The 13,407-nt window shown below is 43.1% G+C and overlaps 1 protein-coding gene across 3 annotated transcripts in view; it reads right to left on the bottom strand.

Moving 5' to 3' along the window:
* Nucleotides 1–13,407, bottom strand: part of kifap3a (kinesin-associated protein 3a) — a 301,592-nt gene that overhangs the window by 138,800 nt on the left and 149,385 nt on the right. For all 3 annotated transcript variants that reach the window (XM_038794573.1, XM_038794572.1, XM_038794574.1), the window contains 2 exons: nt 4,857–4,965; nt 1,319–1,431 (listed from right to left, as the gene is read on the bottom strand). In XM_038794573.1, the coding sequence (XP_038650501.1) occupies nt 1,319–1,431; nt 4,857–4,965 (222 nt within the window). The remainder of the gene's footprint in view (nt 1–1,318; nt 1,432–4,856; nt 4,966–13,407) is intronic.

The following is a 13,407-nucleotide window of genomic DNA, read 5'->3' as shown; positions in this document are numbered from 1 at the left end:
TTGCAGCCAACAATACAGAAAGATATAATAGGTTACTGTTCTTTGTTAGGGGCAATTGATTTCATGGTCTAGATTATGAATGAATGGGATAAACTGTGCTGATAAGTCTTTCAATAAAAGAAAATTACTACGGATGCTGGAATCCGAAACAAAAACAGAAAATGTTGGACAATCTCAGCGGGTCTGACAGCATCTGTGGAGAGAAAATGGGGCTTACGTTTCAAGTCCTTTGTCAAAGACGAATCAAAGAGTCATCCAGACTTGAAACATTAGCTCCCTTTTCTCTCCACAGATGCTGTCAGACCTGATAAATCTTTGCTCAGCTTTGGACCCTAATATTTGCTAATCGTCATTCTCATTAAAATAAACCTGAAAACGGCAAAACTCAGGTTAGACTGCTATTTGCAAGTATCGACAGTAACTGCACATAAAAAAATACTAACAAATATAACAATGTAAACTTAAATAAACTGCAAAAAAACCTATCACCTTCCTTAATCCATTCAGGATAAATGTGTACAAACAAATGTATTGAGAGATTGGCCAAGTTTAATTTTTCCCAAACTATCGCGAGACACGTGCACTAAACCCACATTATATTCAATTAACTGTTAAATCAGTTTGAAGGTTAAAACTTTAAAATTTAGGTGATTTATTTTCATAGAAGGCATCTTACACATGCTTATCATGACCCAACGATGGGTAAATACAAATACACAGGCTATTTTACACCTTCATTTCCACAACACAATATAGCCAAACCATAGTTCTAGTTCAGGTTAATTATAAAGCATTACAGGCCTGCCTGTTTTATGAAATGGATAATTGTTTCTGTTGAGACTGGTAGAGATCAAGGATGGGATCATCTTTTGTGTGGCAATGTGCTCCATAGTGAGGATAATTCAGACAAAACATTTTCTTGGAAAGTGGAATCAACAGAGAGCCATATAATTCAATTTCATTCGAGTCAAAGGAGAAGCAATCCAGAAAAACTACATCTCCCCGTTCTGAGGGGCCATTACCCTGTTAGTCAGAGGCCACACTATCAAACTAGTGTTTGATAATCAAGAGTTAGAAACTCCATGCTCAAAGTGGGTTCGAAACAACAATATGACAGAAGCAAGCATTGTTAAATTTGTACCTTTGCAACAAAAAAAAAGCAGCTCCCTGTAATGGTCAAGGCAATCATTAAGAAATTTTGTTTTAATGCACATATGGGTGCAGCCAAAACAACACATCCCATGAGCAATATGATAATTCCTCCAGGTAAATCACTGTACGCTACTTACAATGAGGCAAATCACTCAACAGTACTTACAATGAAAAGATTTTTGCTTTCACCTTCATGCTGAGAAACATTCCGGATCATTTTCATCAATAGTGAATCCTTGAATTTGAAGGCTCGTTTCATCAGCATTTTCAGGCCATTTCCTAAAAGGTATAATGTTCAAAGTCAGCCATATTAAGTTAATTTTCACAGCAAAATAATATGGTTCGACATATACCCATTTAACATTCCAAATTAACCACGTTTCATGTCAGTTATTTAGTATTGTAAGTAAACAGGAATAAGTGCATCTGAAATCAAGGGATAATGAATGTTAAAAATGAATGTTAGCAGAAATAGAAGTTAACATGGAAACTATTTAAAAATGCGAAGTTTCCTGAATATCACATTTGTTTGTAAATGAAATTCCATGCTGATTGTCCAGCAGTATCAAAGCAGCAAGGATTACAACACAGAAAACATACTGTGGAAGAATACATGGGACTTCAACTATATTGAAATAATACTAACAAGATATAGTTCAAGTTACCCACAGATTACTTGTTCAAAAGGAGTCTTATTACTGATGTCTTTATACTCATGCAGTACCATGATAGTGTTTCGATGTACTTAAATTTAACTTAAGGCAAGAGAAGCTATAAATTCATATAATGAAAGGTCACACCCAGTGAAATAATTGCAAGTTTTGCAGACTATAATAATCGCTTCAAGGCTGTTTACAATTTTTGTTATATTGACCCCATGATGAGCTTCCTGCCACATATCCCAACCATCACCATGAACATCCAACTGTACCCTTGCCTTAGCTTATCTGCTACTGAAAACCCTCATCCACGTTGTTATTTTCAGACTTGATTATTTCAATGCACACCTAACTGGCCTCCCTTGCTCTACCCTCCAAAAATTTAGGTCCAAAATGCCACTGCCAATGCCCTAACTTGCATCCATCATTCTTTTTGTAATTTATTCCCCCTAAAAACAACACTTCTATATTAAAACCAGGGTCAGCTGATTTGGTATTTTCCTGGACTCTCCCAGAATTTGCCCTCCAATCCCATGTCCCGAGTGTGGGCATCCCAGGAAGGCATGTTTCTTGGATTTGTCTCCTGTTGTCGCTGCCCAATCATGGTTGGTCTATATGCATGCACATTGTGCTGCTGTGCACATGCAGTCCAGAACCGGCACAGACTGCATAGGTGTAGATTAGTGGGATTCAGGCCTCTGCAAATTCTGTTTAGTTTCTTATAGTCAAAATATTTGAAGCTGGGTAACCCAACAACAGACAAATTGGAAGGGATTTCCCAGCCGATCTCGCTGACGATGAACCCCCGGCGGTGGGGGGGGTGGAAATCCAATGGGATATCCCAACTGGCCAATGACGGGCCACCTCCACCACCGAGAAACACGCCGTGAGGGAGCACGGAAAATCTACTTCCCTCCCCCTTTAATTTTTAAAATTCACATCATTGATCAGTAATTAATAAGCTATAGTGTGGCACGGTGGCGCAGTTGTTAGCATAGTGCCAGGGACCCAGGTTCGATTCTGACCTCGGGTGACTGTGTAGAGCTTGCACATTCTTCCTATGTCTGCATGGGTTTCCTTTGGGTGCTCTGGTTTCCTCACACAGTTCAAAGATGTGCTGGTTAGGTGGATTGGCTATGCTAAATTGCACCTAGTTGTTTCTCTTTCGGAGGCTAGGTGCAAACTTGATGGGCCGAGTGGCCTCCTTCTGCACTGTAGAGATTCTATGATTCTACACTGTGTAATCTTTAGATAAAAATATGGCCTATTCACATACTTCATAATTCTAATTTTGATTTGAATTAAAAGTAGAAAAAAAGGCAGAATTCGAAGCATGCAAGTCTTTTAGCTCATTATTCATTTTGTCTGCAATGCCTACTTTGTAATCCTAATAGATTTATTTACTTTATTTTCTGATGGAGAAACGGAAGAGAAAACCCTCCACTACAAATCACAAGAAATGCTACCTACAACTGGAGATATAAGATTTCAGTTTCTCAGCTTTCAAATAAAACATCAATGAAAAATTACTTACAAATTACAAGTAATTCCCCAATAAGAATGTTCTTGACAAATAGCTTTGCATCGTACTGAATTTAAGAATCTTAATAACAATATTGCAGCAAAAGGAAAACTGTCTTCCTATAATCCCTTTCTGAATCAGGATTTACACAAGTAGCTTATTCACAAATTAATAGATGGACAAAAAAAGTATGTCGTTTTTTGACAAGATTATTTATAATTTGTAACAAAGAAGGTAAAAGAATTGTAAATGTTCAATGGTCTTCCTGGCATCCACAGGGGAGAATTTTATAGAGGTATCTCAGCCACCCACTGGAGAGCCAGCGAGAGACCCATGTTGCCTTTGGGGATGGTCTGCCTATCTACAAGCCAATCAGGCAACTAACTGGCTATCAGTTGGCCTTCCATGAAATTAGGGTCTGTGGGCAGGAGCTGTTGTCGGCAGCCCTTTTGCTCAGCAGTGCCACAGGAATACACCCTCCAGAGGCCCAGGTAGCAGAGCGACCCAGGCCAGAGGTAAGTGAAGGCGGGAGAAGTTTCACAGGATGGGAGTCCCTGTCAGCAAGCTCCTCCTTCCTGATACCAAGTCCCTCTGATACCAAGGGACACCACACAACACCCCCCCCCCCATTCCCTCCACTGAGACTAGAAGCAACATGCACAGGTTTGATCGTCATACGCCCCATGTGGCGACAAGCCTGGTGTAATACAAGCTGCAATAAGCTGCCCACTTAAGGGCCTCAACTGGCACCAGAGCAGGAAGGCCGTCCATGGGCCATTCCGTCACTGACTTAATTAAGGTGGATACGAGAAGGTGGTGGGTGCCCACCCACTAACATCTGACCCGATTAAATGCCCTCCTCCACCTCCAAACTCACCACAGGAAAAGGTATACAATACTGCCCAAAATGTGTGATCAATCAAGTATCAGTGTCTCTTCCTAAACTTCAAACATTTAAGGAAGGAGCTGTGCTCCGAAAGCTAGTGATTCAAAACAAACCTGTTGGACTTTAACCTGTTGTTGTAAAACTTCTTACTGTCTCAAGAGTCAGATTTGGGACTGAATTTAGTTTTTTTCAAATTTAGAGTACCCAATTATTTTTTTTCCAATTAAGGGGCAATTTAGAATGGCCATTCCCTTACCCTGCACATCTTTGGATTGTGGGGGTGAAACCCACGCAGACACTGGGAGAATGTGCAAACTTCACACGGACAGTGGCCCAGGGGCGTGATTGAACCAGGGTCCTCAGCGTCGTAGGCAGCAGTGCTAACCACTGCGCCACCATGCCGCCCCAGGGGACTGAATTCTGTTACACAGTAGTGGATATTGTAAACTGTTTCACAGTGTCACAAAGGATAAATATAATTGCACCCTCAATCTATTTGTATCTATTATCGCCTACGTTTTAAAAGTCATAATTATAAATAAAAGGCATGCAAAGTAGAAATTAAGTTTCAAGTCTCTCTGATCTGGATGTAAAAGTTAGGATTCTACAACGCTGGAGATATTAGATAAATTCTCACCTTCACAGATCAGTTGTGCATTTCTCTTGTTGGAAGCTAGATTGATACAAAAGGATATTAATTCCATGTCAATGTGCTCCTCTGCACATTCAAACAACATCTTCATTAACTGTCAACAGAACAGCACATAAAAGCATTAGTTCCTGTAATTGCTCTTCAATGTTCAAACATTCCTACATCCTTCCTCTACAATACATTCACAGCTGTTCTTTATTTTTTAAACCAAGAAATATATACACACAATTTGCATCTTGCCTTTTGAAACGAATTGCAATTATCCAACCCACCCTTGAACTGTAAAATATTTTACACAATGTTTCATAGCTATTTGCTGATAACTTTACCATAAACAACCAATGGGGAATCTGACTGGATCAGATTGGCTTACATTTCAAACCTGCCTGATTTAACATTCCACTCACTTCAATGGACAGCAATCCAATCAGTTTCCCAACAAGCAGGTCAAGTTAAAATTTTTGGAAGTCTCAAATAGTTGAACATTTAAATATGAAAAATATAATAAAGCTTAATTCTTAATAAAATCATTGCTTCAACTTGTGAATATTGTATCCCTTTTCAAATAGATTGTGAGGAAGAAAGCCACATTAGAGCAAGAAGGTCCTTTTGGTGAGGCATAAGAAGCTGGTCGAATCACTTCCTTCAAGCCCAGTTGATAAGTGTGGTATGATGCTGAGTCACACAGACCAGACGGCTTCAGGTTGAACACAAGATTGGTGCCAAGTTAAAGAATCTCTACCACAATTAGAGTCCTGTAAATGGCCTTAGCATATTTTTTCCCCTTTTCCTAATACAATCAGAATTTAGAATGACCATTGGAATCACGTGACCCCTGTTGCAAAGTGTACACTTATGGAAGTTGAGCGAGCTATCATGAGCCATGGCATGAAAGCCTTCCATTGTCAACTAGCCTGACAATACATGCTGTTTGGTGTCATGTGAAAAACTGCACAAAATTCTGCCAGTGTCAGAGACACACCCTGATAAAGGTCAGAGCCTTAAGGGGCGAAGGGAAGAAGGACAATGAGAGAGAAATAGACTTTAAAAAGTGCTGTGCAATTAAGTTTTTAAAATGATAATATAGAATAAGTACTTCAGTAAAGCTTAATTGACAATATTTTTGAAACAAATTATTTTTGATGCAGAAGTTAACTGCCTGATCATCGACTTCGGAATAAAAGTTTATTCCAACATCAAATGGTGGGTACTTTTACTTCAATCTACAATGGAGGTCAAATATGATAGTGCAGCATTTATACTTCAGTAATTACTGCAAATTGGCTGCACTTGAAGTGTAAATATGGTTTCAAAACTTCACTGATTATTCCTATATTAAGAGGTGCCTTGTCACTGCACTAACTGTTGATTGTAGCTCAAACTATATCTCTTTTAAATGTGCTTATTGTCACCAGTCACTTTTTTTAACAGGAAGGTATTCAGATGTTGAATCTATGGTGAAGAAGCTGTGGTATTCCTTCAGACAATTCCCATATTGAGTATCAGGTACCACAGTCCCAGGCTGAAATCACTGTGTCTAGACTCTCTGGCACCTGACATCACTTACTTACCAGCAACCAGAGGCCTTCTCGGCACTCCCCACATCCACACACCTTCCCCTCCAACATCTTTGAATGATTACAGCAAAAAACTTGCTTTCCTCTAGAATCACTATCCTAACCAATGACTCCCAAACTCACTGTTTGAACCAATCAAGCAGCTTATGAAATTCAGCAGATAATGACTTGAAAGAGCAAAGGGCACTGTATGAAAGGACCCTCAGCAGCATTCCATTAGTGCGAGAAAAAGGAGAGATCAAAGGAGACCTATCAAAACAATGGCATTTATAAAGCTTGGAAAACCAAGGCAGCAGAATCTTTTTCCACTGCAAAACTGCTTTTAAATTGCATCATTACATAATATGTAAGCATTTATTTTCATGGTTCTAATAAATAAATACCTGCAATCCTGTGGATCTCTTGTGATCAACGTGAGAAATTTAATAGCAATTTCAATGTGCTGAAATTCTCTTCCATGTATTTGTTACCTCTAGATATGGTTATTTGATTACTGGGAAATCTCCCATCGACGGCATTCCATAAATTTTAGCTAATTCAAAGCTCTGTTCCCTGTATCTTAACTCGTACTAAGTCCCATAACCCCTGTGCGCGTTGACCTATATAGGCTCGTTTTAACTCTCAAGATTCCTTCACTAAACCTGTCTGCTTCTCTACCTTTCTCTCCTCCTTTTAGACACCCTGAACAGAGCTACTTCGTGTTATTCTTTTTTTTTTAAATATAATTTTTATTGGAATTTTTTTACAGAAAATATAAAACGTAACGACAAACAATGAAATGCAACAAAATAACCCATAATAACTGTAACACCCCCCAGACCATATCGACACATGTATCCCATCCCCCACAATCCCAATGAACAACAAAAGAACTTAAAAATAAATTTAAATTAAATAAACAAACATAGTCATCGTCCGCCCCCCCCACCTTTTCCCTCCCCACCTTTTCCCTCCCCACCTTTTCCCTCCCCACCTTTTCCCTCCCCACCTTTTCCCTCCCCACCTTTTCCCTCCCCACCTTTTCCCTCCCCCTTCCCCTACCCCCCCGGGTTGCTGCTGCTACTGTCCCCGTACCCTATCGTTGAGCCAGAAAGTCGAGAAAAGGTTGCCACCGCCTAAAGAACCCTTGTACTGACCCTCTCAGGGCGAATTTGATCTTCTCTAGCTTAATGAAACCCGCCATGTCATTGATCCAGGTCTCCACGCTTGGGGGCCTCGCATCCTTCCATTGTAGCAAGATCCTTCGCCGGGCTACTAGGGACACAAAGGCCAGCACACCGGCCTCTTTCGCCTCCTGCACTCCCGGCTCCACCCCAACCCCAAAAATCGCGAGTCCCCATCCTGGCTTGACCCTGGATCCCACCACCCTCAACACCGTCCTCGCCACCCCCTTCCAGAACTCCTCCAGTGCCGGGCATGCCCAGAACATAAGGGCATGGTTTGCTGGACTCCCCGAGCACCTGACACACCTGTCTTCACCCCCAAAGAACCTACTCATCCTCGTCCCAGTCATGAGGGACCGGTGCAGCACCTTGAATTGGATGAGGCTAAGCCGCGCACACGAGGAGGAAGAATTAACCCTCTCCAGGGCATCAGCCCATGTCCCGTCTTCCATCTGTTCCCCCAGTTCCCCCTCCCACTTAGCTTTCAGCTCCTCTACTGATGCCTCCTCCGCCTCCTGCATAACCTTGTAGATATCAGATATCTTCCCCTCTCCGACCCAGACCCCCGAAAGCACCCTGTCGCTCACCCCCCTCGCGGGAAGCGAAGGGAATCCCTCCACCTGCCGCCCAGCAAATGCCTTTACCTGCAGATACCTGAACATGTTCCCCGGGAGGAGCCCAAATTTCTCCTCCAACTCCCAGCTACTTCGTGTTATTCTGCACATCATAACAGACAAAACCAACAAACTGCCCCATTACACCATATACAAATCACTTATTTCCAAATAACAACACAATCTTGCACTTCTATAGCACTTAAGTAATCACAAAGCTAGCAGCTCATGACTGACTACACCTTGAGACTGAGTGTAAACTTGGGAATTTGGTAAGTAAGGGGGGAGTGCTATTCTGACCTTTTGAGAAAAAAGTAGTTTGAGAAAAGGAGGCAGAGACCAGCAGCAAGAGGTGAGAGCTGAACTCCAGAAGCATCAATTAAGTAGGGCTTTTCACAGTAACTTCATTGAAGCCTACTTGTGACAGTAAGCTGTTATGATTATGTGAGCAGACAGGTGTATAGTTGGTGAGATTAAAGTTTTTTTCCTCTCTACAAATGGGAGCTGTAGTTAAGCTTGGACTGGGGAGATAAGTAGTGTATTAAATTTACAGCTTAATTAGTTAAACTACTTTATATAACTACAGCTATTTTTTGAGTGATATTTCTAAATCTAATTTGTTAAATAAAACACAGAAAAGGTTAAGGCAGGTGATGTGTTGCAGCTGAAGTGTGTGGGTCCTGCTGGACACTTGTGTGACACATAGCAACCACATCTGCAGTACGTGCCTGTAGCTCAAGGAACTTTGGCTCAGAGTTGAAGAGTTAGAGTCTGAGTTTCAGACACTGCGATGCATCAGGGAGGGGGAACGTTACCTGGTTACCTGGACACTTTGTTCAAGGGAGCATGTCAGATCTCTTAGGACTAGGTACTTCAAATTTGGTTTGTGGTCAGCGACTGCAAGTGAGGCAGGTAGGGGGATCCAGAAGGTAATATCGGAGGAGCTTCAGCCCTTGCAATTGTTAAACACATTTGAGATTCTAGCAGCAGATGTAGACAAGAGCAGAGTGTACTGGGAGGATGAACACATAATGCAGGGGACTATTTAAATTGGGGGTTGGGGACGAGTGGAAAGGAATTTAGTAATGCAGTTGCAGTAGGGGATAGTATAGTTAGGGAGATAAATATGGTTTCTTCAACCATGAGCATGAGTCCCAAAGGCTATGTTGCCTGCCCGTGCCAAGGTCAAGCCCTGCGAAGAGCTGGAGAGGAACTTGAAGTGGGAGGGAAATGATCCAGTTGTTGTGGTCCACGAGATACCAACAACATAGGTAGGACTAAAAAAGAGATTCTGTTAAGGGAGTACGAGAACTCAGGAGCTAAAATTTAAAAAAAACAACATATCTGATGATCTCTGAATTACTCCATAAGCCACAAGCAAATTGGCATTGTATAAATAAGATCAGAAAATTGAATGCATGGCTCAAAGATTGATGTAGGAGCAATGGGTTTTGATTCATGGGCACTACTGAGGAAAGAAAAGGCTGTATTGTTCAGATATCTTTCAACTGAACTGTGCTGGGGCCAGAGTGCTGGCGAATCATATAACTGGGGCTGTAGAGAGGATTTAAAAGTAAATACTGGGGGGGGGGGGGGGGGGGGGGGGGGGGGGGGGGGGGGGGGGGGGGGGGGGGGGAAGAGAGAGAGAGAGAGAGAGAGAGAGAGAGTTTACATGAGGGGAGATTTGGAAAGTTTACGGTCAAGGCAATAGTACAAGGTAGCAATGTGGGCAATGATGACCCAGAGTCTGATAGGAAGGGACAAAGCATTTAAATATAAGGGTGCTCCAGCAGATAATGTCAGGTAAAATAACATTAAAATTTTTTGATTTGAATACTTGCAGCATTCGTAACAAGATGGATGAACTGATAGCACAACAGAAATAACTGATCATGGTATGATAGCCATTACAGAGACGTGGTTGCATGGTGACGAAGGCTCGGACCTAAATATGCAGGGGTATTTGACACTTCACTAAGACATGAAGAGAAGAAAAGGAAGTGTGGGATAGCTCTGTTAATAAAGGATGAGATCCATACAATAGTGAGAAGTTATGTTGGTTCAAAAGAGCAAGAGGCAAAATCATTCTTCCAAGTAAATGTGTATGTATGTGTATTGAATGAGGACAGGATTAGGTTCAATTGATTACATTGCCATCTCCCACAGCCATTATCCTGTGACCACTCACATTGTAACTACAATCTGAAACATCATGACACAGAATATTCTTCATTCTACCATTACCATCAAAGTCAGAGGTTCAACCTTGGTTCAATGAGAAGTGTAGGTGAGCAGGCCAGAAAAGCACTAAACATACCTAAAAATGTGGTACCAGCCTGGTGAAGCTACAACACAGGGCTACACACATGCTAATCAACAGAAGCAGCATGTGATAGACAGAAGGAAGTGATTCCACAACCAACAGATCAGATCAAAGCTCTGCAGTTGTGTCACATTCAATTGTGAATGGTGATGGACAATTAAACAACGAACAGGAGAAAGCTCCAAAAACATCTCCATCCTCAGCAAAGGAGGAGCCCACCGTGCAGTGCTAGTCCGGGGAATCTGAGGACATCCTCCGCGACTGGTTGGAGACTGTGTACAGGTCCATATTCAAGGCCGCGGCAGCTAATCTGGATGTGTACACACCCACCGTCACAGACTTCATCAGTAAGAGTGTTGAGGACTGTGTACCAAAGACGACAATATGGTTATTCCCTAATCGGAAACCCTGGCTCAACCAAAGGGTTCACTCCCTGCTGAAGTTCCGGATGGAGGCGTTCAAATCTGATGACCCTGACCTATATAAGAAATCCAGGTACGACGTAGGAAAGCCATCAGGGATGCAAAAAGACAATACCGCATCAAACTAGAGTCCCAGGCCAATGACACTAACCCACAATGACTATGACAGGGCCTACACAAGATCACAGGCTATAAAGCAAGGCCAGGTGAAATATCTGGGCCTAGGGCATTCCTACCCGATGATCTGAACAAATTCTATGCCCACTGTGAGCAGTCAGCCAATGCATCAGTGCCACCCACCCTAACCCTGGACACACCCATACCCACTATTACAGCCTCATAGTAAGAGCTGCCTTCTTGAAAGTGAATCCGCGGAAAGCAACAGGCCCCGACGGAATCCCTGGGCGCGCACTCAGGGCCTGCACAGACCAGATGGTGAGTGTATCTGCAGATATCTTCAACACCTCACTCCACCGCTCTGAGGTCCCCATCTCCTTCAAGAAGACCACCATAATACCAGCACCAAAGAAGAACAAAGCAGCCTGCCTCAACTGCTACCGACCGGTGGCCCTGACGTCTGTTATCATGAAATGCTTCGAGCGGCTAGTCCTAAGACGGATCACTGCGAGCCTCCCAGACGGTCTCGATCCACTGCAGTTTGCCTATCACCCTAACCTGTCCACAGCAGATGCTATCTCACTGGCTCTACAATCAACACTCGAACACATCAACAATAAGGACACTTATGTAAGACTGCTGTTCATCAACTACAGCTCCGCCTTCAACACCATTATCCCGACAAGACTAATAACCAAACTCTGCAATCTTGGACTTGGAGCCTCCCTGTGCAGCTGGATCCTGGACTTCCTCACCAACAGACCGCAATCTGTCACGGTAGGCAACAGCACCTCCTCCACAATAGTCCTCAATACCGGGGCCCGTCAAGGGTGCGTGCTCAGTCCTCTAGTGTACTCCCTATGCACATATGACTGTGTGGCAAGATTTAACTCCAACTCAATCTATAAGTTTGCAGATGATATGACTGTGGTGGGCCGTATGTTAAACAACGACGAATCAGACTACAGGAGGAAGATAAATCACTTGGTTGCTTGGGGTACCAAAAACAACCTCTCTCTAAATGTCGGAAAGACCAAGGAACTGATCATCGATTTCAGGAAGCATAGCACGACACACACTCCCGTTCTGCATCAATGGCACCGAAGTGGAGATGGTCGATAGCTTTACGTTCCTGGGGGTCACCATCACCATCAGTCCGTCCTGGTCCACTCAAGTTGATGCAACAATCAAGAAAGCCCAATAACGTCGCCACCTCCTACGGAAGCTAAGGAAATTTGGCATGTCTGCATCGACTGTCACAAAATTCTACAGATGTGCGATAGAGCATCCTATCCGGCTGCATCACAGCCTGGTATGGCAACTGCTTAGTCCAAGATCTCAAGAAACTGAAGTGTGTGGTGAACTCAGCCCAATGTATCACACAAGCTTGCCACCCCCACATTGATTCTGTATACTCCTCCCGCTGCCTCAGGAAGGCAGACAGCATCATCACCCCGGTATTGCTTTCTTCCAGACCCTTCCATCAGGCAGAAGGTACAGAAGTCTGAAGGCCTGCACATCCAGACATAGGAACAGCTTCTTCCCCACAGCTCCTCTGACATTGAAGTAGTCTAGGACTGCATGCAGCAAGATCTGGCAACATTCAGGTTTGGGTTGATAAGTGGAAAGTAACATTTGTGCCACACAAATGAAAGAAAATGACCATCTTCAACAAGATTCTCACCACCTCAGCTTGACCTTCAACTGCATTACCATTACTAACATCCCATTATAAACATCCTGGGGGTTACCATTGATCGGAAACTGAACTGGACCAGTCATGTAAATACCACGGCCAAAAAGAGCAGGCCAGAGGCTAGGAATTCTAAGGCAAGTAAATCACCTCTCGACTCCCCAAAGCCTGTCAACCATCCATATGGAATAAGTTAGAAGTTTAATGCAATACTTGTCACTTTACTGGATGAGTGCAACTCCAACAACAATCATAGAACATAGAACATAGAACAGTACAGCACAGAACAGGCCCTTCGGCCCTCAATGTTGACCCGAGCCATGATCACCCTACTCAAACCCACGTATCCACCCTATACCCGTAACCCAACAACCCCCCCTTAACCTTACTTTTATTAGGACACTACGGGCAATTTAGCATGGCCAATCCACCTAACCCGCACATCTTTGGACTGTGGGAGGAAACCGGAGCACCCGGAGGAAACCCACGCACACAGGGGGAGGACGTGCAGACTCCACACAGACAGTGACCCAGCCGGGAATCGAACCTGGGACCTGGGACCCTGGAGCTGTGAAGCATTTATGCTAACCACCATGCTACCCTGCTGAAATCATGAAAATTGTCACC

This window comes from Scyliorhinus canicula, chromosome 4 (genome assembly GCF_902713615.1).
Source record: "Scyliorhinus canicula chromosome 4, sScyCan1.1, whole genome shotgun sequence".
NCBI lineage: Eukaryota > Metazoa > Chordata > Chondrichthyes > Carcharhiniformes > Scyliorhinidae > Scyliorhinus > Scyliorhinus canicula.
Note: the sequence above shows the minus strand (reverse complement) of the source record. Positions and strands in the feature narration are given on the sequence as shown.